At 54.0% G+C, this 25,583-nt stretch overlaps 2 protein-coding genes across 5 annotated transcripts in view; one reads left to right on the top strand and one right to left on the bottom strand.

The window, feature by feature from the left end:
• Positions 1–6,305, top strand: part of PARD6G (par-6 family cell polarity regulator gamma) — a 55,719-nt gene extending 49,414 nt beyond the window's left edge. Inside the window, exon 3 of the mRNA XM_079109185.1 lies at positions 3,702–6,305. Within this exon, the coding sequence (XP_078965311.1) occupies positions 3,702–4,558 (857 nt within the window). The 3' untranslated portion in view covers positions 4,559–6,305. The remainder of the gene's footprint in view (positions 1–3,701) is intronic.
• Positions 6,306–14,783: 8,478 nt separating this feature from the next.
• Positions 14,784–25,583, bottom strand: part of ADNP2 (ADNP homeobox 2) — a 36,573-nt gene continuing 25,773 nt past the window's right edge. For all 4 annotated transcript variants that reach the window (XM_079109149.1, XM_079109150.1, XM_079109151.1 and 1 more), the window contains 2 exons: positions 21,598–21,687; positions 14,784–18,259 (listed from right to left, as the gene is read on the bottom strand). In XM_079109149.1, coding sequence (XP_078965275.1) covers positions 14,987–18,259; positions 21,598–21,687 — 3,363 coding nt within the window. In that variant the 3' untranslated portion in view covers positions 14,784–14,986. The remainder of the gene's footprint in view (positions 18,260–21,597; positions 21,688–25,583) is intronic.

Below are 25,583 nucleotides of genomic sequence, written 5' to 3'. Positions count from 1 at the left end.
CAGAGTCACACATACCCCTTTCTCCTTGTGGGGCATCTGCACATTCCCTCACCACGCAGCCCATGCTTCTACCTCCTGTCTAGAGACTCCTCTTCCACTGACACAGCTGTCTGCCAGTGGTAGACGTACTCCTTGGTTCAGTACTCCCTTGTTACTCAGGATGAGTCCATGAACCCAGAGCATAGCCCCTCTGAGAGTATCGGCACAACACCCAGCCGGGCTCAGAACCCATGGCCCAGGCCAGGGCTCAGACCCACATCCCTTACTAGGGCTCAGAACTCACAAGCCAGGGCTCAGACTTGTATTCTTTTCTGGGATTCAGAATGTGCTCCCAGGCCAGGGCTCAGAATGCACAGCCTGGACCAGGGTTCAGATTCACACCTTAGGCCCCAGCTCAGAGCCTGCCTGGCTAGTCTGTGCTCAGTGAGAATCACCACGCTTTGAGAACACATGGCCTATTCCTTGAAAATCCACTGAATACACTTCTGCTGGACTCATCCTTCTCCCTCCATGTCTCCCAAAGGAGCAGTGTAGTCAGGGCATCCAAGTCAAACCACCCTCTCCAAGAGAGGCATCTGCCAGGGCAGGAGAAGGGGGGTGGGGCAGGCCTGGGGGTCTCAGGGTTTCTGCCCAAGCTCCCACAGAGTCTTCTCCCAGGACCCTTGAGTTCTTCAGAGTCAGGGAAGGGTCCTGACACCTAGCCTACCTAACCTTGTGCTTGGTGCAGGCTGCACATAGCACCCACCTCCCCTCTAGGACTTTGAGCCCCTGGATGCCCCACCCACAACCAAAATGCATCTGCAGCACACGGCCTGCAAGTTGACTGCCCCCAGGTGCCTGTTCCTAGCACCTGTGGGCCAGAGTGCCCACACATCCACATGATGTAGAAGACTGCAGTGGGGCGAGGTCCTTGGGTCCAGCAGGGCCCACTTGTAATTGTTCACTTTCTTTGTTTTGACTGATATGTCTTGCACTGCAAAGTAAGTTGTCCCCCAGGTTGACACCTGGGCCCTAAAGAAAATGGCTGGCTTTTCTCTAAAACTCCTCTGTGGCAGTTAAATAAGTCACTGGAGCTGGAAACATAGGATCAAGGCCAGAGGAGTCAGCAGTGGGTGTTAGCCAGCAATAAAAGCCAAAGGTTAGGGGCCCAGGTTCATGAGGTCTTAGAGCACGAAGGAGGTGACTGTGGTGTAGAGGAGGGACCCTGAGTCTGACCCCTTCCTCCAGCCTCACCCACCCCCAAGGGGGCCTGAGGAGTGCCACGCCCACCACATGGTCTCTGGGTGAGCCTTGCCACCATGGGCCAGGGTCCAGCACTTGTCCATTTCCAGGGCACATAGGTGGGTACATACCTAAAGGATACCTGGACCATCTACCAAAACTAAACTGCATAAGTCCTTTGACCCAGCAAAAAATAGCCTGGGAATTTGTCCTACAGATACTTGCCTCCCAGTATGGGCAACCCAGTTCAGCAACTCTGTCTTCTCCAGGACAGAACCACGTGCCCGGGGAACAGCACCACTGCGTGCCACAGCAGGCACATCACTGCTTAGCTCCGTGAGGGGTTCTGCAGTCCGAACTTCCCACTTGCCCTGCTGATTCAGAGACTGATGCCAAGGCAGACCACAGCGATCACAGGGACAGGCAAAGACTGAGGCTTAGTTGACACATGCTCAGTGACCAAGAAGCATGGCCTGAGGGGCCAAGGCTCCTCCACGCAGCTCAACATTGGCTTGTTCAGGGTGACTGATTCTGTGCTGGAGGAGGGTGAGAGACTACTGAGAAGCCAGAAGCCCGGATGCACCTCCAGGCCAAGGAGCTACTCTCCTGCAGACACTGCTCTCTCCGACCTGCCTCAGAGGAGAGGCAGAACCCTACCTCCAGGCAAACAAGAACTTTTTAAGACACCAACAAAATGTACCCATTATTTGACTGGGCCCGTAGTAAGAGATGGAGAACACAATGTGAGAATAAATCCCATTCATTAGAGCAAAATCGGATCCTGCGGAGCCTTGAGGCCTGGCTTTGGTTTTTGGTAGAACTTGCAAGCCCGCAGCCTCTGCTCAGCCCTGGCTGCTCTGCACAGTGCTCCCCTTTCCAAGTGCCGGGGGTCATGGGTCCCTGGCATCTGGACGTCCACAGTCCTGGAAGCAGCACTGAGGTGGTTTGAGATGCCCGCGTTGCTCAGCTCTTGCGGAGGTGGCGACAGGCTCCTGGTGTGTCCCGCGCAGAAGGGCCTGACTAAGGGAACAAGACCCAGCCACAGGGGCTGCTGGGAACCTGCCCCCTCTGTGTCCTTGCACCTCCACACACTGGCTGAAGGTGGGCACCACTCCCCAGGCACAGCCTTGGCAGGGTAGCCCCAGGCGACTTCACCGCCTGGCCACCCAAGGCCACCAATCTTATCATGGCCAGCTGCTGCCAGTGGTCTGAGAGCCTCTTCTCAGCCCTGGGTTACGCAACTGAGTGCTTCTTTGTGCACTAGCCTTCGGGAACCTCTAGCAGGTGGGGAGCAGCTGAGGATGGGGTTCGGCTGCTGCAGGCTTCGATTTCTTGCCTCTGGCAAGAAGGCGCTAGTTCTGGTGGCGTGGCGTTCGGAGAATGCTCTTGCCGGCCCCACCGCTGCATCTTGTTCTCCTCGTCTTCCTTTTGTGTTGCCTGACCCACGATGCAGGGCTGCCGTGAGCCAGCTGCCCCTCCGTGTCTGGCCAGATGGGAGTCAGGTCTGAGGAACAGTCAGCTTCTGAAGGGAGGGGCGTGAGGGGCACAGGTCCTGGCCAGGCTTTCACCAGCAAGGATAGAACAGCCCCCCAGCCACGTAGAGCAGGCCACCACAAGGTACAGACTCCAGGGGACCAGCACAGAGAGCGACCCGTGTGTCAGGGGTTCCCTGGGAGGAGCCCCATCTGGGCCCAGAAGCACGCTCTTGCAGAGCCTTGTGTCAAAACTGAAAGTGTGGAGGAAGTTCTCTCTGACACCAGGAGATGTTCCTCTAGGGTCTCAGCCACCACCTGGCTACCCCTTTGTCTTCTTTCAACTTTCAGAACCTTTAGACTGAGCCCTCGGCACCCTCTCTGCCTGTCGGTCGGTCCACTGACCTGTCTTACTTCACCTAGCCTTACACTGGGGCAGCCACAGTCCCATATCTGGCCACGTGCACCATGAACAGGCAGAACCGAGTCCTGAAGGCGTCTTCCACTAGGCTGAGCTGCTCGTGGTGCTGAGGTGCAGGGAGGGAGGCCAAGGTGTGGGACTGTCCTGGGACCCCCGAGGCAGGTGCTGTGTGAGACACAGAGTCCAGCCTCTGCCCCTGGAAGCACACATCCCAGGCCCTGGCCCCGCGCAGGTTCTCATCTGCCCTCAGCACCCCCACCGCTCATTGCTGGGTTTGGTCACCTGTGGGTCAGGTGGGGGGATCTCACCTGCACCTGCACTTGACTCAGGTGTGCCTGGGGCCTCAGCTTGAATGTGGCAGGCGTGGTGAAGTGACACTAAGTCATACCCATGTGTCTGTGCTCCAGGGCCCTCACGGCAGTTCTGCCAGGGCTCGGGCACCCAGCAGGGAGTTTAAAGGTAGCAGGGAAAGGCTGGTCTGCCCAGCGGGCCCTGCCCTGGGCGCTGTGGCTTGAGGCTCTACTCCTGCGCTCTGCCAACTACTGGTGTGACGTGCTTCTCACTGTCCCCTCTCTGGGCTGTTTCAGAAGAGGCAGACCACTACAGCTTCGGGGCTGGCACCCTATCCAGGAAGAAGAAGGTGCTGGTGACGCTGAGGGACGAGGGCCTGCGCCGGCGTGCCCACCTCGACATTGGCCTGCCCCACGACTTCCGCCCTGTGTCCTCCATCATCGACGTGGACATCCTCCCCGAGACGCACCGCCGAGTGAGGCTCTACAGGCATGGCTGCGAGAAGCCTCTGGGTTTCTACATCCGAGACGGCACCAGCGTGCGGGTCACCCCCCACGGGCTTGAGAAGGTTCCAGGCATCTTCATTTCCCGCATGGTCCCTGGGGGCCTCGCAGAGAGCACTGGGCTACTGGCAGTGAATGACGAGGTCCTGGAGGTGAACGGGATCGAGGTGGCAGGGAAGACACTGGACCAGGTCACGGACATGATGATCGCCAACAGCCACAACCTTATCGTCACTGTCAAGCCTGCCAACCAGAGGAACAACGTGGTTCGCAGCAGCCGCACATCCGGCAGCTCTGGCCAGTCCACGGACAGCACCACCAGCCAGCACAGCTTGCCGGCCACCCACGTCCTGCAGAACTTCCACCCCGAGGAGCTGGAGAGTGACGAGGAGGCCGACATCGTCATCGAGGGCACTCTGCAGCCTCAGAGTGTCCCCAGGATGCAGGGCGCAGCTTCAGGCAGCCTCTCCCGGGCCAACGGGAGCACCCTCACACACAGGCTGCAGCGGGACCTGGCCCTGCACGGGGCCGGGCGGGAGAGCAATGGCAGCGTCCACAGACTTCTCTGCTCCCTGAAGGCAGACCCCCGCCACAGTCTGGTCCTGCCACAGGGCGGGGTGGAAGAGCACGGGCCGGCCATTACTCTCTAGGTCCAGGCTGCGAGGCAAGGCCGCGTGAGCTGTGCTCCCTGTCACACGCAGGGGGCGCGGGAGCTGGTGGCCCCAGGAGACACTGTGATTTCAGGCAGAAAACTCCCAGCAGGAACTATGCTGATGATGTGCCACCCAGAACGAGGACCGTTCATGTGACGTGGTCCCTAACTCCTTGGTCAGCGGCACAGCCTCTTCTCTCTGTCGACTCTGCACGACGTCTACTGAATTTTGCCCAGAACTTAATAGACATGTGCCCACCCCAGGCCAGGCCCCACGCAGGTTCCAGTGCCTCTGAAAGTGAAAGATATGAGTGCAGAAATACTTAGTTTTTAAACTTTAAAAATACTTCATTTTTTAATTTAAGCTTTAAAATAACTTCTTCAAATAGTGAATTTCACATTTCTAACTCAGCTCATGCTGTGCGAGGTTTCCACTGACCTGCACGAGACCACTATAAGAGGACAGAGACCGCATGCCTGTGCCAGCCCAGGCGCAGCATTCGGGCTAGTCCAGGAGCCTGCGGGCACATGGGAGCCCTGCAGCTGTGGGTTTTGACATGGCTGTCTCAGAAAGCAGGACTGGGGTGGTGCCGAGACAGCCAGGTGCGACTGATAGCCCCTGCGCCCAACTCATCCTGGGTGGTTTTTGGGTGTTTCCTGAAGAGGTGGCGCACAGCAAGCCCCAGGCACCAGAGGTGGGGTTCTCTGCCCCCGCAGTAGCCAGTTCTCCCTGTCAGTTGGAAAACACCTGCTGATCTCCATTCCTACCATGGTGGTCAGCAGCAGGGGTTCTCTTGCTTTTGACCACCAGCAAGTCACATGAACATGATGGTTTTGACAAATATTAAATTCATTGTCACTTTGAACTTTTAGAGGGTTATTCATGTTTGATTCAATTAAATTTTATTTGAAGTGTGTTTTCTGCTTGAATCCAGTGTCAGGGAGAAAATATTACATTTTTGCTTTGAGAACAAACTTTGGCCAAATAAGTCTCGTGCAAACACAGGAAGAGTATTTTCCAGGTTTTCTAGGCGTGAACTTCACTGCCGCTCTCCACGTGGTCCAGCACCACCTGCTGGTCAGTGGCAGGCCGCTCCTGATCCCTGAAGGTCAGAAAGATTTAAGGCAGCCCAGCTGCCTTTGTCCCAAATTTAAGTGAAAAGAAACTTATTTTCCTTCTGGAAATTATTTTTTGGGCAGAGTAACCTTTACTGAGTAGCTTTCTGCCTGTGTCTGAATTTCTTATTTTGTGCAAGGGGCCGCAACATACCTCCTGAGTACAGGACAGTGTGAGGCACCCGTGGGGGGCCCCCAAGACACTCAGAGCTGCAGCAGGGGAGGTGCTAGCCAGGGAGACATGCCATGGAGCTGAGAGAATGCCCAGGAGGGTCACCAGGACATGCATTTTCACCGGGACTCTGCTGGTATTAGTGTCTGTGGAATAACCGTGTCCACTACCAAGAAGGGAAGCTGTATTTCTTACCAGATGTTAAGTTGTTACACACATGTGAATTCGTGTTTTGAACAGAACAAGGCTTACTCAGCTTCGTGCCTGTGGCTGGTAACTGCAGGGACCACAGGCTGCTGGGAAGAGCTGTGCAAGTGTATTTTTCTACCCAAGTCTATACTTCTGCAATTTTCTTCTTTAAAAAAAGAAAAGCAACAAAACTTTGTCATTATATATTAAAGTTTTTTTTGGTTTTATATATCAGAGAATAAATTTTTTTGCCTTTGAGTTAATGAAATGTGTTACCAGTGTCTCGTGCATGCTGACGGGGACCATTGGTGCCGAGGGCTGGCCGTCTGGTCTTTTCACCTACCCTCACACACTCTCTGCGAGTTGGTGCCGTGCTTCCCACTCTACGGAAGAGAACCTGCACTGCACCCATGAATACTCAGTGGTGCTCTCCACGCACCTGGCTGCAGTTTCACCAGCTCTGTGCGCCTCTCAGGACAGCGGGGGGCTCACCGGGCGCCCTCCACCAAGGGTCTGGCCAAGTCACCACAGGAGGACCCGTAGGGCCTCCCCACAGAGCCGTTCTCTTTCCTGGGTAACTGTTGAGTGTTCTGTGGGAAGACGCCTAGAGAGCATGGGTACCTCACAGTCCTGGTCAACTTAAGGAATTCTTTATTTACTTACATCAGTATAAACACATAGACTCCTGTTTTATTTTGTAGTTATAATCCATTACCTTCATTGTTTGTTTTAATGTCAAAAAGACTGACTAGTGGGTGTCTCCAGGCCCCTGTGTACCTTCGCACTCTGTTGCACTATTCTCAGAGTACATTCTGGTCCATCTTACGCTCACCTTCTCCCCAGGGAGCACTGGTGCCACTAAGGAGAACAGCCATCAGAAGACAGGATGAGGTGCCAGGTGTGCTCCCCATTCCTGGGTGTACGGGGCAGCCCCTGGCGTTGCATGCAAGAGAGCACTGCAGCACACACCTAGAAGTACGCGTACGTGCAGGACGTCGGCCCCAGGCCTTCTCAGGGGCAGCCCTGGAGAATCTCACACACACACACACACGCACACAGGAAGTTGGCCCCAGGCCTTCCCAGGGGCAGCCCTGGAGAATCACACACACACACACACAGGAAGTCAGCCCCAGGCCTTCCCAGGGGCAGCCCTGGAGAATCTCACACACACACACACACACACACACACACACACACACACACACACACACAGGAAGTCAGCCCCAGGCCTTCCCAGGGGCAGCCCTGGAGAATCTCTCACACACACACACACACACACACACACGCACGCACACAGGAAGTCGGCCCCAGGCCTTCCCAGGGGCAGCCCTGGAGAATCTCTCTCTCACACACACACACACACACACACACACACACGCGCGCGCAGGAAGTCGGCCCCAGGCCTTCCCAGGGGCAGCCCTGGAGAATCTCTCACACACACACACACACACACACACACACGCACGCAGGAAGTCGGCCACAGGCCTTCCCAGGGGCAGCCTTGGAGAATCTCACTCTCTCACACACACACACACACACACACACACACACACACGCAGGAAGTCGGCCCTAGGCCTGAGTTGCTCATCCTTGGCCACCTCCTGGGCTGCCCTCAGGAACACACTCACTGACCAGCATCACACCCTTCACCTCGACAGTCTGCTCGACAGCGAGACTGAAGGTGACCCCCACTTTCCTCCGGAGCTTGGGAGCCTCCTGTGTGCTTGCGGGACTCAGGCTCAGCAGCCGCCCCTGCTTTGCTCAGCCACAGCATCCACGTGACTCCCCGGAGACTGCGCACCCGGCCTCCTCCAGAGCCCACCAGCATCTCCCCTGGAGGACACTGTCTGCAACCTTTTACTGGACAAGCCACAGCTGCAAGTGAAAGGAACTTCTGAGTCCTTCAGCTGCTCCAAGCCGAGTGCTGACGCCTGATCGTCCTCACACAGGCGCGTGTGCCCACCCTGCCACTCCATCTCTCCCGCGTGAGTTCCAACACCTCATTCCCATCTATTCTGCAGGACTCCCCTCCTAGTCTCCCTCTCCTCGTCTGCAAGTGTTACGGTTTTGATGAGTGTCCCGGAGGCTCCTGTTAGTGCAGGAACGTCCAGAGGTGAAATGGCTGCGCTGAGAGCTGTAGCCCAACCAGTCCATCCCGGTTTCAGTGGTCTGACTGGTGGTGACTGTAGGCAGGTGGGGTGCCTGGGAGGCTTCATCCGCCACCTTCCGGGATGGCGCGAATGGAGCGGCGCTCCTCTGCCATGCCCTTCCGCCCTGAGGTCCTTCGCCGTGGGCCCAAAGCCATGGGTCACCACCATGGCCTGAACCTCTGGAACTGTGAGCCAAGTTGTCTGGGCAGGTGTTTGGGTCATAATGAAGCAAAGTCCACCAACACAGCAAGAAGCCTGCTTCTGTCACCCCTGATGCATTAGTCCATCAGTGCCTTGCATGCCACACGCTGCTCCCCATCCCCAGGCCACCACCCCACATGCGCCCCTGCATCACTTCCTGGGCACCACACCTCATTCATGGGCCTTCCTCAGCCTGCTGGGCCTTCTGCCAGCTGTACCCCAGCTATGCTCTGCCTCAGCACAGGACTGAGCAGGAGGAAGGCTCTTGGCCACTTACTGCCAAGGTGATTTACATCACGTTTGTTCAGCAAAATGTCTCCAGAACCTTCCAGCTTATTGGTCTGATCCCATTTGTGAACTTAACCCTGAAGTCTAACTCTTTGCTACTACCTGGCACTCCTGAATTGGGGGGGGGGGGGGGGGGCACTGCCCAGAAGCAGCAGCCCAGAGCTGCCTGGTGCTGCTGCCAGCCTGAAACGGGCACACCGCCAGCACCCAGCCCTCACCCAGGATCCAGCTCTCTCCCCAGTCAGCCTGCCTTCTCCACATTCTGCAGCATGGACAGGGCACAGGGTCACAGCTTCAGGGCTGGGAGCTCTCGAGGGCAAGACCATGGTCCCCCAGTGTCGACATGACCCAGTGGGGAGGTGGAGAATCAGCCAGTGATGGAGGCAGGAGCAGCAAGGAAAGGGTGGCAAGTAGATGGGGTGACCAGGGAGACCATGACTGTGGTGGGCCCGGTGGCACGTGCTTGCAATCCCATCATCTCAGAGGCTGAGGCAGGAGGGTCACAAGCTGAAGCCTGCCTCAAAGTAAAATAAGAAGGGTTGGTGACACAGTTCAGTGGCAGAGGTTTGCCAGCATGCACAAGCCGGGGTCAGTCCCCAGCACTGAGGATAAAACAAAGAACTTGACTGTGGTATTTTCTAACTGGATCCAAAACTCAGCGTCCAAAGGAAAACGCTCAGAATAAAGTCCCAGATCACACAAGGTGCTCTGCAGGAAAGACTCGAGTGGCTGAAGCTGTGTGCCAGGACTCTGCTCTGGGCCCACACTGTGCTGGTGGGGGTGGCAGGCCCATCGTCTCTGACCTGAGTGTCTCAGCAAAGGCCACCTGCTGTGGTGGAGAGAATGGAAGCAGCCCTCCCCTGCAGGGCCTAAAGCCAATGCTACCACTGCCTCAATGCCTTGGGAGAGGGCTGCCACAAGGGTCTGGTGAAGCTGGGGCTGGGGTCTGACTGCACCCAAGATCATGCAGCCACGGCAGCAGGCAGGGCCTGTGGCACGGGGCACCCAGTACCTCCTGGGTGGAGTGATGCAGAGCCCTTCCTGTGCCAGCCTCGCAGGGCTTCCCACCACACAGCCGAGGCTCCAGCTGGCAGTCACTGGCTGAGGACCACACGCACCAGGACATTCTGCTCTCCTCTCCCACCTCAGTTCTCTCCAGGAACTTGCTTGCACCCTGCCAGTGGGCAGAACGTTGCTGCTGGGGAATGTGAAAGCCAAACACCAGCAGAACTATACCCGGATCCATCCCCAGCTGATGCATGCCAATGTGGAGCAGCCGGCCCGCCTACTCCTGCTCAGCAGGGCTCCTCAGCCCAGCACCAGGCTGCTCTCTAGTTTCTCCTCACAGAAGTTGCTTAATAACATGCAGCTCAGCAGTTTCTAAAGACTCTCCCATGCTGGCAAGTGGTCTCAGCTAAGATGCGACTGCACACAGGACTCTACTACAACTCAAGAAAAGCCACTCAGCCCTCTGGGCCATGCTTGGTTCATCTGTAATGGGTAAATCTGACTTGCCTCCCTCGCAGGACAGGAATTGTGGAGAGCAGGTTTTGTCTGCCCTACCGACTCCATGGTTTGTAGAACAGCAGTTCTCAGGCTGCGTCTGCCCTAGTGACTCCATGGTGTGCAGAACAGCAGCTCTCAGGCTGTGCCTGCCCAACTGACTCCATGGTGTGCAGAACAGCAGCTCTCAGGCTGCGCCTGCCCAAGTGACTCCATGGTGTGCAGAACAGCGGCTCTCAGGCTGAGCCTGCCCTAGTGACTCCATGGTGTGCAGAACAGCGGCTCTCAGGCTGTGCCTGCCCTAGTGACTCCATGGTGTGCAGAACAGCAGCTCTCAGGCTGAGCCTGCCCTGAGTGACTCCATGGTGTGTAGAACAGCAGCTCTCAGGCTGTACCCTGCCCTGAGTGACTCCATGGTGTAGAACAGTGGCTCTCAGGCTGTGCCTGCCCTGAGTGACTCCATGGTGTGTAGAACAGCAGCTCTTAGGCTGCGCCTGCCCTAGTGACTCCATGGTGTGCAGAACAGCAGCTCTCAGGCTGTGCCTGCCTAGTGACTCCATGGTGTGTAGAACAGCAGCTCTCAGGCTGCGCCTGCCCTAGTGACTCCATGGTGAAGAACAGCAGCTCTCAGGCTGTGCCTGCCCTGAGTGACTCCATGGTGTGCAGAACAGCAGCTCTCAGACTGTGCCTAAACCTGTGTTACTATCTTATAAAGCAGTATTGTGCCAGGAGTTACTCCATTTTGAGTGTAACCTTTGAGGTGAAATGACTACACACATTGTTTGTAAAAGTAAACAGCTACCATCTGCCTGGCACAACCATAGACACAAACTGATAAATTAATCATGCTACTAAGAATGACCACCTGTGAACTTACAGAATTAATCAGAAGCACACGGATACATGGGCATATAAACCAGGCCCTCGAGCTTATGGAACACACCAGAACTCCAAATGGTACAGCCCCTCGAGAACCATAAAATGAGGAGCTCCCTGACCCCATCATCTGATCACTCATCGCAAACTGTGCCCAGGAAAATCGCCATAGCAACAAACCTCAGATTGTGTGTCCTCAGGTTTTAGCAGAGCGTGGCTTCCACCTGTGATGACCACGCAAGTCAACGCCAAGCTGACACTGTGAAACTGCTGCCACCAGACCCCGGCCTAGAGGAAGTTCCTGCCCTTTGACAGAGGAGGAGGAGAACAAAGAGAAGAGGACAAGTGGTTGGGAGTACCTTCTTTTAAGGGCTGAGAAACACCAGCCCCAGCACCCACAGAGCAGCCCCTAAGAGTACAGCAGTCCTGGGAAGGATGATCCTAGAGCTTTGAGGGTGACAGTGCCTAGCTCAACCCTCATCCCAACTGTTACAAAAGCCTGATGATATTGACTTGTCTTTCACACTTCTGAGTGTCTCGGGCCCTTCTCCCAGGAGGTACACAGGTCACAAACTGCAAACTCCTAGGTTTAGGATCTGCATGTTCACCTGGGGACACGCTGTTGAGTAAGCGTTCTCAGGGCACATTTGCGACATTTCAAAGGAGCTTCCCTTTTGGTCTCAATCCTTTACCACCTGTGCTGCCAAAATGACTTAAAGCTTGTAGTTAAAGACGGATTAATAATAAGGAGAAATCACTGAGAACTGGAAGAGGTCCGAGACTGGCATGTGGGACCTGGAAACAACCAAAGCTGCAGAAGCCCAGGTCAGTAGGTGTGGCCCCGGAGCCCGTGTAACTGGACCACAGAGCTGAAGGAAAGGGCTGCTGGGGGAAAGCAGTCCACTGACCAGCACGAGGACATGGCTCAGTTCTGAGCCCAGCCATTTCCAGTAGCACTGCCCAGGTGAGGGCGTAGGAGTCCTGACCCCAGCTGTGTGCAGCTTCGCCGCTCTCCAGCCAGTACCCTGCACGCGGGCTTCACGTGCACTCATTCCCAGGGTCCAGAAGGGCACCAGGCATGAGGCAAGGGTTCCGGGAACCAGCAGTGTCAACACCAGAAAGGGCAGAGCAAGTCAGGATGCCTGTGTGTCTTGTTTTTCAGTGCTGGGGATGGAGCCCAGGGCCTCTCACATGCTGAGCAAATGCTCCACCGCAAGCCCCATCCCCAGCCCTCTCCTATCCTGAGACCGGCCCATTTCCTGGACTGGCCTTGAATTCCTGATCCTCCCGCCTCAGTCCCAAGCACCTGGGTCCATGGGTGCATGCCACCACGTCCAGCAGCCTGCACACCCCAAAAGCTCAGGAGCTACAGCAGAAGCACGGCACCGCTGAGGACCATGTCACCAGGGCAGCAGAAACACATGGGCGACGAGCTTGCCTGTTTGCCTGCACATTCCAGTTTTAAGCCCTGCACATCTGGAGACCCAACTCCTGAGCAAACGGGTGCAGCTGGCCAGCTCACCCGAGCGTGTCCTCACCTGCGAGACTGCATGGACTCGAGGAGGCACACAAGCCCACCCCTGCCCACCCCTTGAGCACCCACCCTCAGCCACAGGTCAGGGCAGGCACCTTGATGGCAGTGCCAAGTGGGCCTGACTGGCTGCCCATATTTCAGCCCATCTCCCTGCAAATACTGAGTAGCTGGTATTTCTAGGCAGACCTTAAAAATTATTGTCATTTTTCAGTAATAAATTATTACATCAGCAAGAACTCTCACGTGTGCTTTCCAAAGCTCAGCTTTACTTATCTATACCCCTATAAATCTGCTTAGTAACTAGCAATTCACACAGCATTAAGATTCAACATCGAAAGCTGTACCACAGCTAAAAATGCGTGAGAAATCAGAATGTCCTGATGGTGGTCACACTCCCGAGGCTTTCTGCCTCACCAGGGGCCACTGGGCAGCCCCACGGGGCATGGTGTGCTGCTGCTCTCTGGCAGGTATGGCAGCTGAGGAGCCCCAGCACACACGCAGGCAGAAGGGCCAACCCAGACTCCACCACCCAGCACAGGGGCAGCAAGAGCAAAGCTCATGGCACCCACCTCCCAGCTGTGTCCTCCCTGGCACTGTGGGGGGGTGCCACAAACAGGGAACCCCAGCCACACTATGGTCTGGGCGCCACCCACGAACACACAGGCTGAGACCTAATCCCTCTGTGAGGCACTAGGCAGAGGAACTGCATCCTCCACGTGGCCCACAGATGGCCTCTGGGAGGGTTCAGATGGGATGAGGCCCTCAGCCTGGACCCTGGTGGCTCTGAGAGCAGAAGGATCAGTCTCTGCCTCATGATGCCCTGCACCCCCTCAGGCCCCTACTAGCAAGAGGGCACCAGGTGAGTTCCCCCACCTTGGGCCTCCAGAACCATGAGCCAACATAACCCTCTCCTCTTTATGAAACCACCCAATTTCAGATACTTTCTCACAGTAACAAAAACAAATTTACAAATGCACCAACGTGGTGACTGGTGATCGGCCTTGAGTCATGCTTATTTTCACATAAGTAATGATCCTTAACAATAAATGTGTATCTATGTCCCTGTTTAGACTATTCCTATGAGTCGGTAATTTTTTGTTCATTTCTTCAGGAGATGGGGTCTCACTATGTTGCCCAGCTGGCCTTCAACTCCTGAGCTCCACCATACCTGGCTCACAGCATCTTTTAATGTTAAAAGAATCAACCAGTTCTAGTTGCAGTGGTGTAACAAATTTTAATTCAAAATAGACACTCTGAAACAATAGGTTAAAAAAAAAAAAAAAAAAAAAAACCAACTATAAAGTCCAACAAGCTCTCTGAATTTACAAGAGTACACCGAGTGCCACAGACCAGTTTCACAACCGCCTCAAAAGCACACATCACAGCAACTGCATGCAAGCAATCCACTGCTGGCCTCCCAGGACTGTCCTGGCCTCTGCTGCGTGCCCCACAGCACCGCTCAGCCCCGTGGGGCGGCCCTGGTGCTGGGAGCTCGTGCTACTTCACACCCTGAGACACCACAGGTGAAGACTTCAGCAGCCACCCTGACCACTCACCTGTACCATCGGGCCAGAGCAGAGAGAGCCCAGGATCCCCTTGCCACGCATCCCAACCCTCACTACCCCACCGCAGGGACAGCTCTGGGTCCTTCGCCAGGCCACTGCCCTGCCTGGGAGCAGCTCAGGCTGGAGCAGCACGCTGGGGGGTGTTACTCTAAAGGCACTAAGCAGCCGCTGACCTGAGTGAGGCACGGCCTGCCAAAGTCTGAGCTGGAAAGTGCTTCTGCTCCTACGGTGACTTTAATAAGCAAAGCTCCATGATAAGCTGCACGCCAGACCTTAGACTCGGGGTATTTTTAATAAATGAAAACATTTGGTTTTCTATGAGTTATGACCTAAAAAAAAAAAAAGTCGTCAAGACAAATATGAAAAAGTGTTAAATCAGAATTATAATCTCATAAGCAAGCAGCTTCCGAAGAACCGGCAGAAGTTAATGCAGGGTGTCCACAGGGAGCTGCACACATCACAGGGTGCACTCCTCTGACACAACCCTGTGTCCGCCACTTTGTAGGTCTGTAGGAATCTCCCATGGATCAAGTACTCTCCAACAAGCTGACATTTCCTAAAATTAAAAACCAAGTACTTGCAGGTTTCAGTTCATCCAATACTGAGCTACTAGGAAAACAAGACGTGCATGAATACCAAAAGATTTAATTTACATGACAGAAGAAAACAGAGTAACTGTTAGACCCCAACTGCAGGAAACAACCAATCTAAGAACCCTCCTCTTCCTCAGCAGAAGTCTCTCCGAGCACCTGAAGAGCAGCAGGCGGGACTCGGACTCAGCAGGGCAGTCTATGTCCAGGAACCACACGGCCTGGGGCTGAGGCTCACTCTCCTATGAATGCTGTGGTTCATATTCAAAGTTCAACCTGTGCTTAACATTTTTAAGTTCAGACATATCGAAGCCTAGAAGCACAGAGGGCTTGTGGTTTTTTATTGCTTTCATGCAAATATATCTCCTTTTCCCAAAAAACGCAGCCACATCGATTTTCCACACCCATAAGAGCGAGGACAGCAATTCTACTTCTTTTCTGCTAGGATAGGGCCTCTTATGGAAATAATCTCTAAGAAACTGCTTTTTGTCCTCGTAGGAACGGCCTTCATATTTCTTAGGGTCTAATACCAAGACCTGGAGCATGTCATCGCCAGCCGTGGGTCCCTCTGTCCTGCCTTCATTCCTCTGTCTCTTCAGAGGCACGACACTTGTCCCTTTCTCTGGACCTGGCGCTACCTCAGTGTTTAGGACAAGGAGTGGCTCCTCCCGCTCCGGCTGGTCATCTGTTCCCACATGGCCATCTGGCAACTTCCTCTTTACAGGAAAAGTAGAATCAGGAATCACTTCCCCATTGACCAACAGCAGCTCGCTGCTCTCAATAAAACCCGGCTGGATCTGCAGGCCCGAGCTGCTGTCCTTGGGAGCACTCCTGCAGCGCAGCAAGTGCACAGCGATGGCCGCCAGGGTCATGTTTCCAGTGTAGACCCCACAGCAGTGGATACACTTGAAGGCTGGAGACCTGAGCATCGTGTGGACAGTCGGCATCACGTGGTGCCTGTCCTTGAGGTGCAGCTCATAGGCCTCAGCTGTCAGGAAGGTGCCAAAGCAGAAGGGACAGGTCAGCTTCTGTCTGCTGGGGGCCCTGGGCAGAGCCTCGGGCTGAGGCCTCACCTTAACGTACACGGGCACCAGGGACTTGGAGTGTATCCCAGCAAGGATGGCCAGGTAGACCTCCCGCTCCCCCAGCTTCTCCCGCGGCAGTATGGTGCTGAAGTCGAGATGGGGAAATAGAAGGTTGCCACTGGCGTCCAGGTCCAGCTGGAAGCCCCTGTTGCTGTAGTCCAGGGGCAGCTTCTTCTTGCCCAGGTGCTTAGTCCTGCTGTGCTCCAGGAGGCCCCGGATGTCATGGAAGGTGCAGGGGCAGAACAGGCAGCCCAGGCCATGCATGAGCAGGTGGCGCATGAGCTCCTCCTCCGAGACTGCACACTTACAGGACAGGCACCGCACGGCCCTCTCCCGCACCCACTTCAGGAAGGGTGCGCACGCAGCCAGCTTCTCGGGCTCCAGCTTCTCGCTCGCCTTGGACTCACCATGCTTGTGAGCCACCTCCACATGCACCTGGTAGACGTTGGATGGGAAGAGCTCATTGCACACCCGGCAGAGCTTGGACTCGCCGTGCTTGTGAGCCACCTCCATGTGCACCTGGTAGACGTTGGACGGGAAGAGCTCGTTGCACACCCGGCAGGTTTTCCACTGCTTGGCCTGTCTGAGCACCTGGTTGGCATCCGCTGCGGACGGGGCGGCCTGAACGAACACGCTCTGGGCAGTGCTCACCAGCACCGGTGGGGAGGGCAGACTGGGCAGGGAACTGGCCCCGTGCGTACCTGTGCCCGAGGGAAAGAGCTGGACGGGAACCTGCGGGGGGGCAACAGTGGCCATGCTGGTGCCAGGGGGCACAGGCAGAGTGACAGACACCGGAGCCAGGGTGTAGGTGGGGATCCCATTCACCTGCTTCCCAGTGGGGATGAGCTGCCTGAGAATGGAGCCTGACGTGAGGAAGGTGGTGCTCTGCGAGGCCCCAGCCCTTACCGGGGGGCTCACGGGCAGGACACCCGTGCTGACTGACGGACTGAGCTGCAGCACTCCAGGCCTCCCAGGTGGGCCCACAGGAAGGACTCCCGGTGTGACTGGCTGGTTGAGCTGCAGCACACCAGAACTCACACCCTGGTTCACAGGGACCACCCCTGCAGGGACGGTCTGGTTGGGAGAGAGCAGGCCAGATGGGACCACCTGGCCTGCAGGGAGAACTCTCAAGGGCACTGTCGGACCAGGGGGAAGAACCCGAGATGGGGCTGTCTGGCCAACAGGGAGAGCTCCTGACTGGGCCACCTGGCCAGTGGGGAGGACCCCAGAAGTCGCTGTCTGCCCAGGGATGACCCCCGCAGGGGTCATCTGGCCTGCAGGAAGGACGCCCGATGGCGCTGCTCTACCCACAGAAATCACCCCTGGAGAGACAGCCTGCAGAACCCCGGGGGTGACAGAGGGACTGGCAGGCAAGACACCAGGCCCAACAGGTCGGCTTATGGGTCCCACAGGCTGGGTGAGGGGCAGGACCCCAGGGCGGACAGCCTGACTCACGGGGAGGACGCTCTTCCCAACAGGCTTATTCATGGGCCCCACAGGCTGGGTGATGGGCAACACAGGGGGGTTCACGGGCTGGCTGAGTGGCACCCCGTGAGACAGAAGGACAGGCTGGGGGGCAGAGGGCTGCAGGGAGAGGCCGCTCTGGCACACAGGCAGAGGGTTGGAAACGAGGGTCACATGGGACTGAGCGACCGCAGGCGGGGAGTGGGTCAGGCTCCCAGCAGAACCCGGGGCCACTGTCACTGGCTGCACCACAGCCGGGCTCTGGCCACTCTGTGGCAAGGTAAGACGAAAGCAAGGTGGTGGTGCTGAGATGCCAGGGGCGCTGCTGCTGGGTGGTATGGCCACCCGGGCAGCTGGCTTTGGGGCAATGTGCATCTGCTTTAAGAGCCCCGTCCTCTTGATGTGCTCTGAAATCACAGACCTCAGCTTGTTCTCCAAGTCCCTGTGCAAGTCGGATGTCAGGATGTGGTACATCAGAGCGTCCTGGCTGCTGGCATTGGCACTGCACTTTTTACAGTAGTACCGGTCAGGCGGGGAGGTCCTGTCCTCAGAAGCAGCATCGCCTGCTTTCTGTTGGTCCCCCGCCTCCTCAGTTCTCAGGCCAAAGTAAGAGTTGATCAAGTAGTGAAAATGAGCCACTAGCACGTGCTTCTTCATGCTGTAGTACAAGGTGTTCGAAAAGCTACACTTTAAACACGTGAAACTGATCACGTCGCTTCTAGATGACTTAGTCTCACCTAAGATGTTCACTGTGTAGTTCTGGACCTTGCGAACAGGTGCGTGGAACATCCTGAAGTGCTTGCCCACCACCTTGGGCTGAGAGGCAAAGGTGCAGTTGGGGCATGGGATCACCAGCTCCTGGTCAGCCTCATCTTCGTGGTGACGATGTAAATGGTTTTTGAGCGAAGCAAGCACCTTTGTTGAGTATCTGCACAGGCTACAACAGTATGGCTTTGTTCGGTATCTCTGTCAAAAGAAAAGACAAGTCTTAGGCAAATGAAGAAAGAGCTGGGCTCCCCACTGTGGTGCACGCCAACGCCACCCACCCTGAGCAGCAGTGCTCACTCCGGGCCAGGGTGGGGGGCTTGTCCACAGTGGAACAGTGACACTGCCCTGCCCCAGTGAGGGATGGGCACAGCTGCCGTGTCCCAGTGCAACTCTACTTATGGAACCAACTCCAATTTCACAGGATTTTCACACATTCCAAATATTATTCTTAAAAAAACAGGCCTAACAAATAACAAATATACTTAGCCTGTCAACCATACAAACCCAAAATCTGGCCCAAAACTCAGAGCTTACTGACCCACCCAAGCCATGCCCTGAAACCACAAGTTCCAGCCCTGTATTTTGAATTGAACTGCAATAAAAATTTTCTGTAAGAGAAAGTCTTTTCTTCCCTAGCTCTTCATTTCTCTTGGTTATGTCATTTTACTCCCAATTCTAGAACTTGGAATTCACCTACAATTGACCTGACTTCCAATCCATCAGACCCACTGTTATTGTCTTTTTACTTCCCACTGCTAGAAACGGTTAACAGCCAACAGATGGTGATGCCTCACGTCAAGCAGGTGCCTGACAGTCTGAGAACTGTAAGGAGCAAGCAACTGCCTTGTGCACACAGCCCTTTTTAAAATTTAGAGACAGGGTCGCACCAGTGTCCAGGCTAGACACAAACCTGTAATCCTCTTGCCTTAGCCTCCCATTCACTGGGGTGACAGGCCCGAGCCACTGGGGCTGGTACAAGGTACAACACTGTTTTAAGTATTATTCTAGTTTCATTAGTAGTTCATTGAAAATGGTCCACCTTCTACTCAATGAAATGCAGTATTGAAAATCTGCACTTCAATGAAAAACAACGCTCAACAGAGAATCAGTGGAAGCGGATATAAGCACACACCAGCCTTTGCTGAAGTTGAAAACAACCGGGAGGAAGTTTCTAAAACGCAACGCCACAGGCAAGACCTGCGAAAGGAAAGGGCGGATGGTTGGGTTTCATGGAGACAACAAGCTTCTGCTCCTTGGAAGATGCTGCTCAGAACTGCAAGTGGCACTACAGGCGGATGCGAACTTGGGAGTCACCCAAAAACAAAAGCCATGTCTCAAGGTCAAAGTTCCTAAGATGACAAGCGACCTGATGCTCTAACAACCATGGATATGAACTCTTTCCAAAGAGGGCATCCGATACCAAGAGACACAAGGCAACAAGCTCCAGGTCTTCAGTTGTGGGCAAGATGCAGACCCGAGCAAGGGAGGCACCCATGCCACACACCATCTGAAGACCACAGCAATGCCCGCCGCGGGTGGGGAGGAATGGCACAGCCACACACCCAAGCACTCACCTGGGAAACAAAACCACGTGTGCACAGAAGCCTCCCCGCGAGAGGGGCAGACACACACAAGCCAGACTCCAGGTTGCAGAGCCACTCTGCACCACACCCACAGGAGCTCCTAGAGACCACTGCCCTAAGCTGCATCACAGGGCTCTGTTCTGAGCCCTCCAGGAACTCGCTGCACCACAAGCCACACGGTGTGGCATACTAAATACTCTCCTGCTCTGACACTGTCTGGTCTCTGTCCCTAAACCCCGTCCCCTGAGCCTGACTGACAGGGGCCACCTGCAAATGCAATGATAGACCAGCAGGCGCCACGCGACACTGGGGCTCCATGTCACTCCTTCCTCAGTGGTGTCTGTTAACACCAAGGCCCTGTTCTCTCCAAGAAACACATTCCCGGGGCAACAGAACCCCCGACTCTTACGTCTCCAGAGCAGGTGCTGCGGAGCTCGTCACCTGCTCTGCAGCAGGAGTTCGTGGATGTTTCCTGATGAAAGCTTGGAATCACACACACTGCTTGTTACACTGTGGGGTATTTTAAGAATTCAGGTGAGAAGAATCAGTGAGGCCTAGGATTCAAGATGTCAAGATCTTTTAAAAAAGGTGTCTCTCAAAGCCATGAACTGTGCTAAATAGGAGATAATTAACTCATGGTGATTTCAGGGGAATCTTGTGTCTGAGTAGAGAACTGAATGTCCTGTCCAGGAAGCTGGTCAAGACACTGAAAAATGGGACTTGAGGGTGGGACAAAAGAAACATCCCTGAAGAAATTTTTACAAAACAATGAATAACTTACAGGAATTTTACCTCAAAGCCCCCAAAGCCAGCAATGACAGGGACTGGTGAGGGACCAGCAAGTGAACCGGGACAGGCTCAATTTGACAATGATGGATGGGACAACAACAGTGCCAATTCCCACAGAGCCCCTCAGCAAGGAGATTCAGCCACATGCTGCACATTTCAGTATGGTAGTCTGAGATTTCCAGCTACTAGACATGTTCCCTGATCCAGTGGTGTGTTTTCATTTTAGTTTCTAGAACCAGGATGTGAGATCGTCTGTGGGTTTACTTACCCAAGCCGGCAGGGGGCGGCCAACCTCACACAGGTCACTCAACACCGGGCAGGCACACCAGCTGTCTCTGCACATCTACACACCTACACGCGTAAGTCTATGCATGGAAACATTATGGTAAGCTAGGGCTGTTTATCACACGTGGGTCCAGTGTCCACAAAGCCCTGGGCCATCACAGCTCCCAGTCCTACAGCTCCGTGCACAGCGAGTACCATCCACACACAGGGTTCCCCCTTCTGATCTTTACCTGCTGTTTGGTCTTCCTTTCCCACATGTAGGTGTGTTCAAAAGTGCAGAGACCGACTGAGCCTGTACAGCTGCCCGCAGGGCTGAGTGACCTGCAGGAGGTCTGCGGCCTGGGTGTGCAGCGGGCTGCCCCCACAGGCTTAGTAAGTACACAATGCAGTCACCTGAGGACACACTCTCAGAACTGGTCCCTGTCATGAAGCAACACACAATGGTGACTACCACTATCGAGGGCCACTCACAGCACACAGTTCTGTGCTACTCTCTCCTATGACCTGCTGCATACAGGCTGTCACACCAGCATGGCCGGTGTGCAGGGCTAAGGCCTTAACGACAGCTACACCACTGGCAAAAGCCACACTGCGACTCTGCTGCAGCGGCTCGGGCCACGGTTCACATGCAGCCCTCAATGGCTGAGAAGCCCTAGCATTGCGAGGCTCCACATGTAATGACATGGTTTGCTGAACTTAGGACAGTTACTAAGTCAAAGGTCCGGTCGCCTCGGCAGTCCTACATGGCCACACTGAACTGTGTCTCCTCCTAATCCCTATGCCCCCTCCCACTCACCCACCAGGCATCCCAACACCTGTGGCGTGCTTCAGACTAACCCGCACTCACCCTCTACTGAAAACCAAATAAAAAATACATACCACTTTCTTTCCAGAAGGTTCCCAGAGAGAAACATCTCCCCATGATGTGTTATAGAAGAACTTCTCTCCTGGATCAAAGCCTTTAAGGTCCTTCAAAAAAATGTAGAAAAAATGATCATTATGTAAAGTCAAAAGATAAAGAAATACTCATTAGGACCTGATGAGGTTACCTGGCGCCTAAAATCCATCTGGGCAAAGAAACACACAAGTGAAGCCACCGGCAAGGGCAGCACTGAGGTACAGGAGTGATCAAGCCCAATCACAGAAGAAACCGATGAGGCCTCCGGACAAATAAGCATCTATACCTCGTGTTACAGTCTGGGCATGAGGTGAGGCAGTGCAAGGAAGTCGAAAGGTGAAAGGATGGGTTAGGAGAGCCTTACCCTTACCAGTGCGCTCATCCACTGACAGGGATCAGCTGGGGGGTGACTGCAGGCAGAGGATGTGGTGGGAGGCAAGACTGGGAGCAAGACTTTGGGTTTGATTTTGTCCCTGGTGAGCGGAGAGCTCTCTTTGCTTTGACTGCTATGTTCTTCTGCCATGATGTTCTGCCTCACCTCAGGCACGGAGAAGTAGCCTTAGCTATCTGTGGACTGGGACCTCTGAAACCCTGAGCACCAAATAAACTTTTCCTCCTCAAAACTGTTCTTGTCAGGTACAGGTCACTTTGACCAGCTTGATCTTAAACACCCAGCAAAACAGTTAAAACCAAAATATAGCCATTCTTGGGCACTTAAAAGAAATAATACTTAACTTAATGTAACTTAAGATGTACACCTGTGTTAGCCCACTAGAATAAAGACTAAAAGCTACAAGAGAGATTCTTAGGCAAATGTGCCTGGTAACTATCAAGAGAGACTGCCAGAGTCAGAAGTTTTAGTCAGTGTAAGACCTACAGACACAGGTAGGCTTAATCTATGTTTGCTAGTAACAGAAGTATAGAGATCTCTACTGAATGTTGTGTTTACATTCCTGATAACCTGGACAATATTAAAGTTCCCAAATAAAGGCCTTATCCTCTCCAGCCTTTGCTAGGCCTTGTTATGGGAACAACTTCTTCCCCTGGTGAGGAATTATTAACTTCTGTCATCTTTATGACATTCATTGGCATGTTCCAGATTCTGCAACATTTATATTGTATCAATCTCATTTCAGTACTCATGTCTTTTTGTTCTTCTCTCATAGAAGCACCCATCCCCAGATGCCTGTACAACCTGCTCTTCCCCAACCAGACTTCTACCATGGACCCCTTGATTAACCTGATTCTAAAAAGGGAACTCCAAACTGCTTGGCCCACGCTGCCCACTTCCAGCTCAAAGAAGCCAGATCGGTCATCAACCCCCTTTTCCTACAGCAAAGGAGTTCCTAAAATTAGAGGGGTGAATGAAGCCAGAATTGGGGACAGGCAGTTAATGTAGAAATAGGGGATCAGTCAAATCGAGGAAATGAAGTCCATGAAAACCATCTGCCTCTGGAAGTCTGGAAGGAGAATGGACTTTTTACATCTCACCTGCAAAACCAGCCCCTGTCACTTAGGCAGGAAGGGGAGAGAAGGCTTCGGAAAGAACTGGAGAACAAAAGATTTTCTTATAAAAACAGAAACGGGGGAATGTAATGTACAAAGCTGCTCCCCCCGCCCTTTCCGTTGCAGCCATTTCCCCGCCTCCCAACTACTGTCAGTCTGTGAACATCCTAGCTAGCTATTGGTTCATCAGTCAGCTTGCAAGTATCCTTCTCCTTTATTGGTCCCGTTAGCCCGGCGGAATTCAACTGCTTCACGGTAGCTACCCTGCCATCTTTTCTCATGCTTCTCTCTCTCCTACTCACTTTCTCTATCCTCCTCACTTTTCCACACTCTCTGGCACGTGCCCTTTCTCGTTCCCTTTCTTTTCCTCTCATTTTCTCTCTTACCCTGCAGGGAGACACTGTTTGCTTAATAAACTCCCTTATGTGGGGAAAAAAAAAAAAACTGTTCTTATCAGGTCTTAAGGTCACAGAGATGGAAAAACTGACTAAAATACTACATTTGTGTAAACAAGAACCCACCTCAGGAAAGGATTCTAAAGCATATGCAGCTCATATAAAGCAGTAACAAAGAAACAGCAATACTTGAAAGGAGAAGAGCTTTGATCCTTAACCACCACCATCTCCATCAGCTCCACCCTCCAAGAGAAGAATCAGACACAAAGCCCAACCAAGACAGGAACAAGACTCTCCACTCTCAAGAATGAGTGTGAGGGAGGTAGTCCATGGGGACAGAGAGGCCAGGCCAGCTCAGAGGACAAAGATGCACAGTTCTGAGGGCCTCAGAGGGGCAGGCAAAGACCAGCCTCCTAACACCAAGACAGGAGGAGGTGAGGTCTAGTGGGACCTGCACACCTCCTCATCAAGCCTACTCACCATCTTAAGTGTCCCCTTCAGATGTGATTTTACTATCCTGAGGAAGTAAAGGTATCTAGGCCAGACGCCACAGTCATGCCTGTGATCTCAGGAGGCTGAGGCAGGAATATCCCAAGTTCAAGGCCAGCCTCAGCAACTTAGTGAGACCTTGAATGTGGCTCAGTGGTAAAGCTGGGGTTCAATCCCTGATACCAAAAAGAAAAAAGACAAAGAGAAAGGTTCCCTTAGTGGAGGTCTTTGCCCCTCCCCACCTGGGACACTGCAATATGACTTCAGTGACCTTGTCTCTTTGTTCGGACTTCCTGGTACCTCCGCTGACCACACAGTCTTTCAAGGCTGTACTGACTTCCCAGCCTCAGTCTCCAGGTATAGATCTTCACTGCACAGCCTGGAGTCCTGGCCAATTTTCTGGTATGTCTGTTAACCCTGTAAGACTAAGGACTGCCTGGTTGTCTCATTGCCTCTGAGAGGTTTTACATCCTTAATCTTTTTTTTTTTTTTTTTTTATGATTTGCACTTTTTTAAAATAACTTTGTTAATTTTTTTTTTATGTGGCACTAAGGATCGCACCCATTGCCTCACCCGTGCAAGGCAAGTGCTCCACCACTGGGCCACAACCCCAGCCCTCTTGTGGTCATCTATAAAATGAACACTCCCAGTAATGACCAGTCCTTGTCTTAGAGAAGGAAAGCAAGTGTGCTTTCAGCTTACCTCTCAGGATGGACATTTCAACCAAGAACTACAACCTGCAGTTTTTTTCTCAGGTGGAACAAGTTATTTTTCATTCAAAAAGTTACTTGCTCCTTTGAGAAGTGCAGACAAGGGTGTGAGGGAGGGAAGTGCACTGCTGGCTGGGGGAACGCGCTAGAGCCTGAGAAGCACCGCCAGGGCCTCTGAGGAGCAGGGTGGACACAGAGTTGGAGAGGGGAAGAGGCAGGAATGGCATGTGAACCAGGACGACTGAAAAAGGTGGCAAGGAGGGCACACACACCTGCGACTGACAGGGCACATGAGCAGGGCCGGGGGCAGCTCAGTGGAGAACACTCGCCTTCCGTGGGAGGCTCCAGTTCCACCCAGCTCCACACACCAACACCAGCCTCAGCCTCAAGTCAGGCAGGCCTCAGAGAATCCAACCCCAGAGGCTCACTGCTGGCAAGACCCACTCAGACGCCTTCAGGGTGCAGGACAGGAAGCAGGGAGCGGGAACCCACAGCCTGGACGACTACCGCAGGAAGGCGGGGAGGGGCAGGAGCACAGGTACTTCCCAGAGGGAAGACCAGTTATCAAGGGAGGCAGCACGTGGGAAGCATCTCACTGCGCTCTCAAGTTAACAGTCTACAGTCCACATGGCTCATGGCACTTCTTTTTCCACGGAGTTGAAAAGAAGAAAATTTTCCGGCGTTGCCCTGGGCACATCCCAGAGCATGTGAAAACTGCTGCACAAGACTCCCTGCACACCCTTTTCACCTCTGCAGCAGCAGTTCGTTCACATAAAAATGCAAATTGCCAAGGAGTGGGTCCAGGGAGAGCAAGCTCAGGACCCAAGCACCCGAGGCAGGTACTCAGAGGACAGGCTGCCAGGTGCA

This window comes from Sciurus vulgaris (assembly GCF_902686455.1).
Source record: "Sciurus vulgaris genome assembly, chromosome: 13".
NCBI lineage: Eukaryota > Metazoa > Chordata > Mammalia > Rodentia > Sciuridae > Sciurus > Sciurus vulgaris.
Note: the sequence above shows the minus strand (reverse complement) of the source record. Positions and strands in the feature narration are given on the sequence as shown.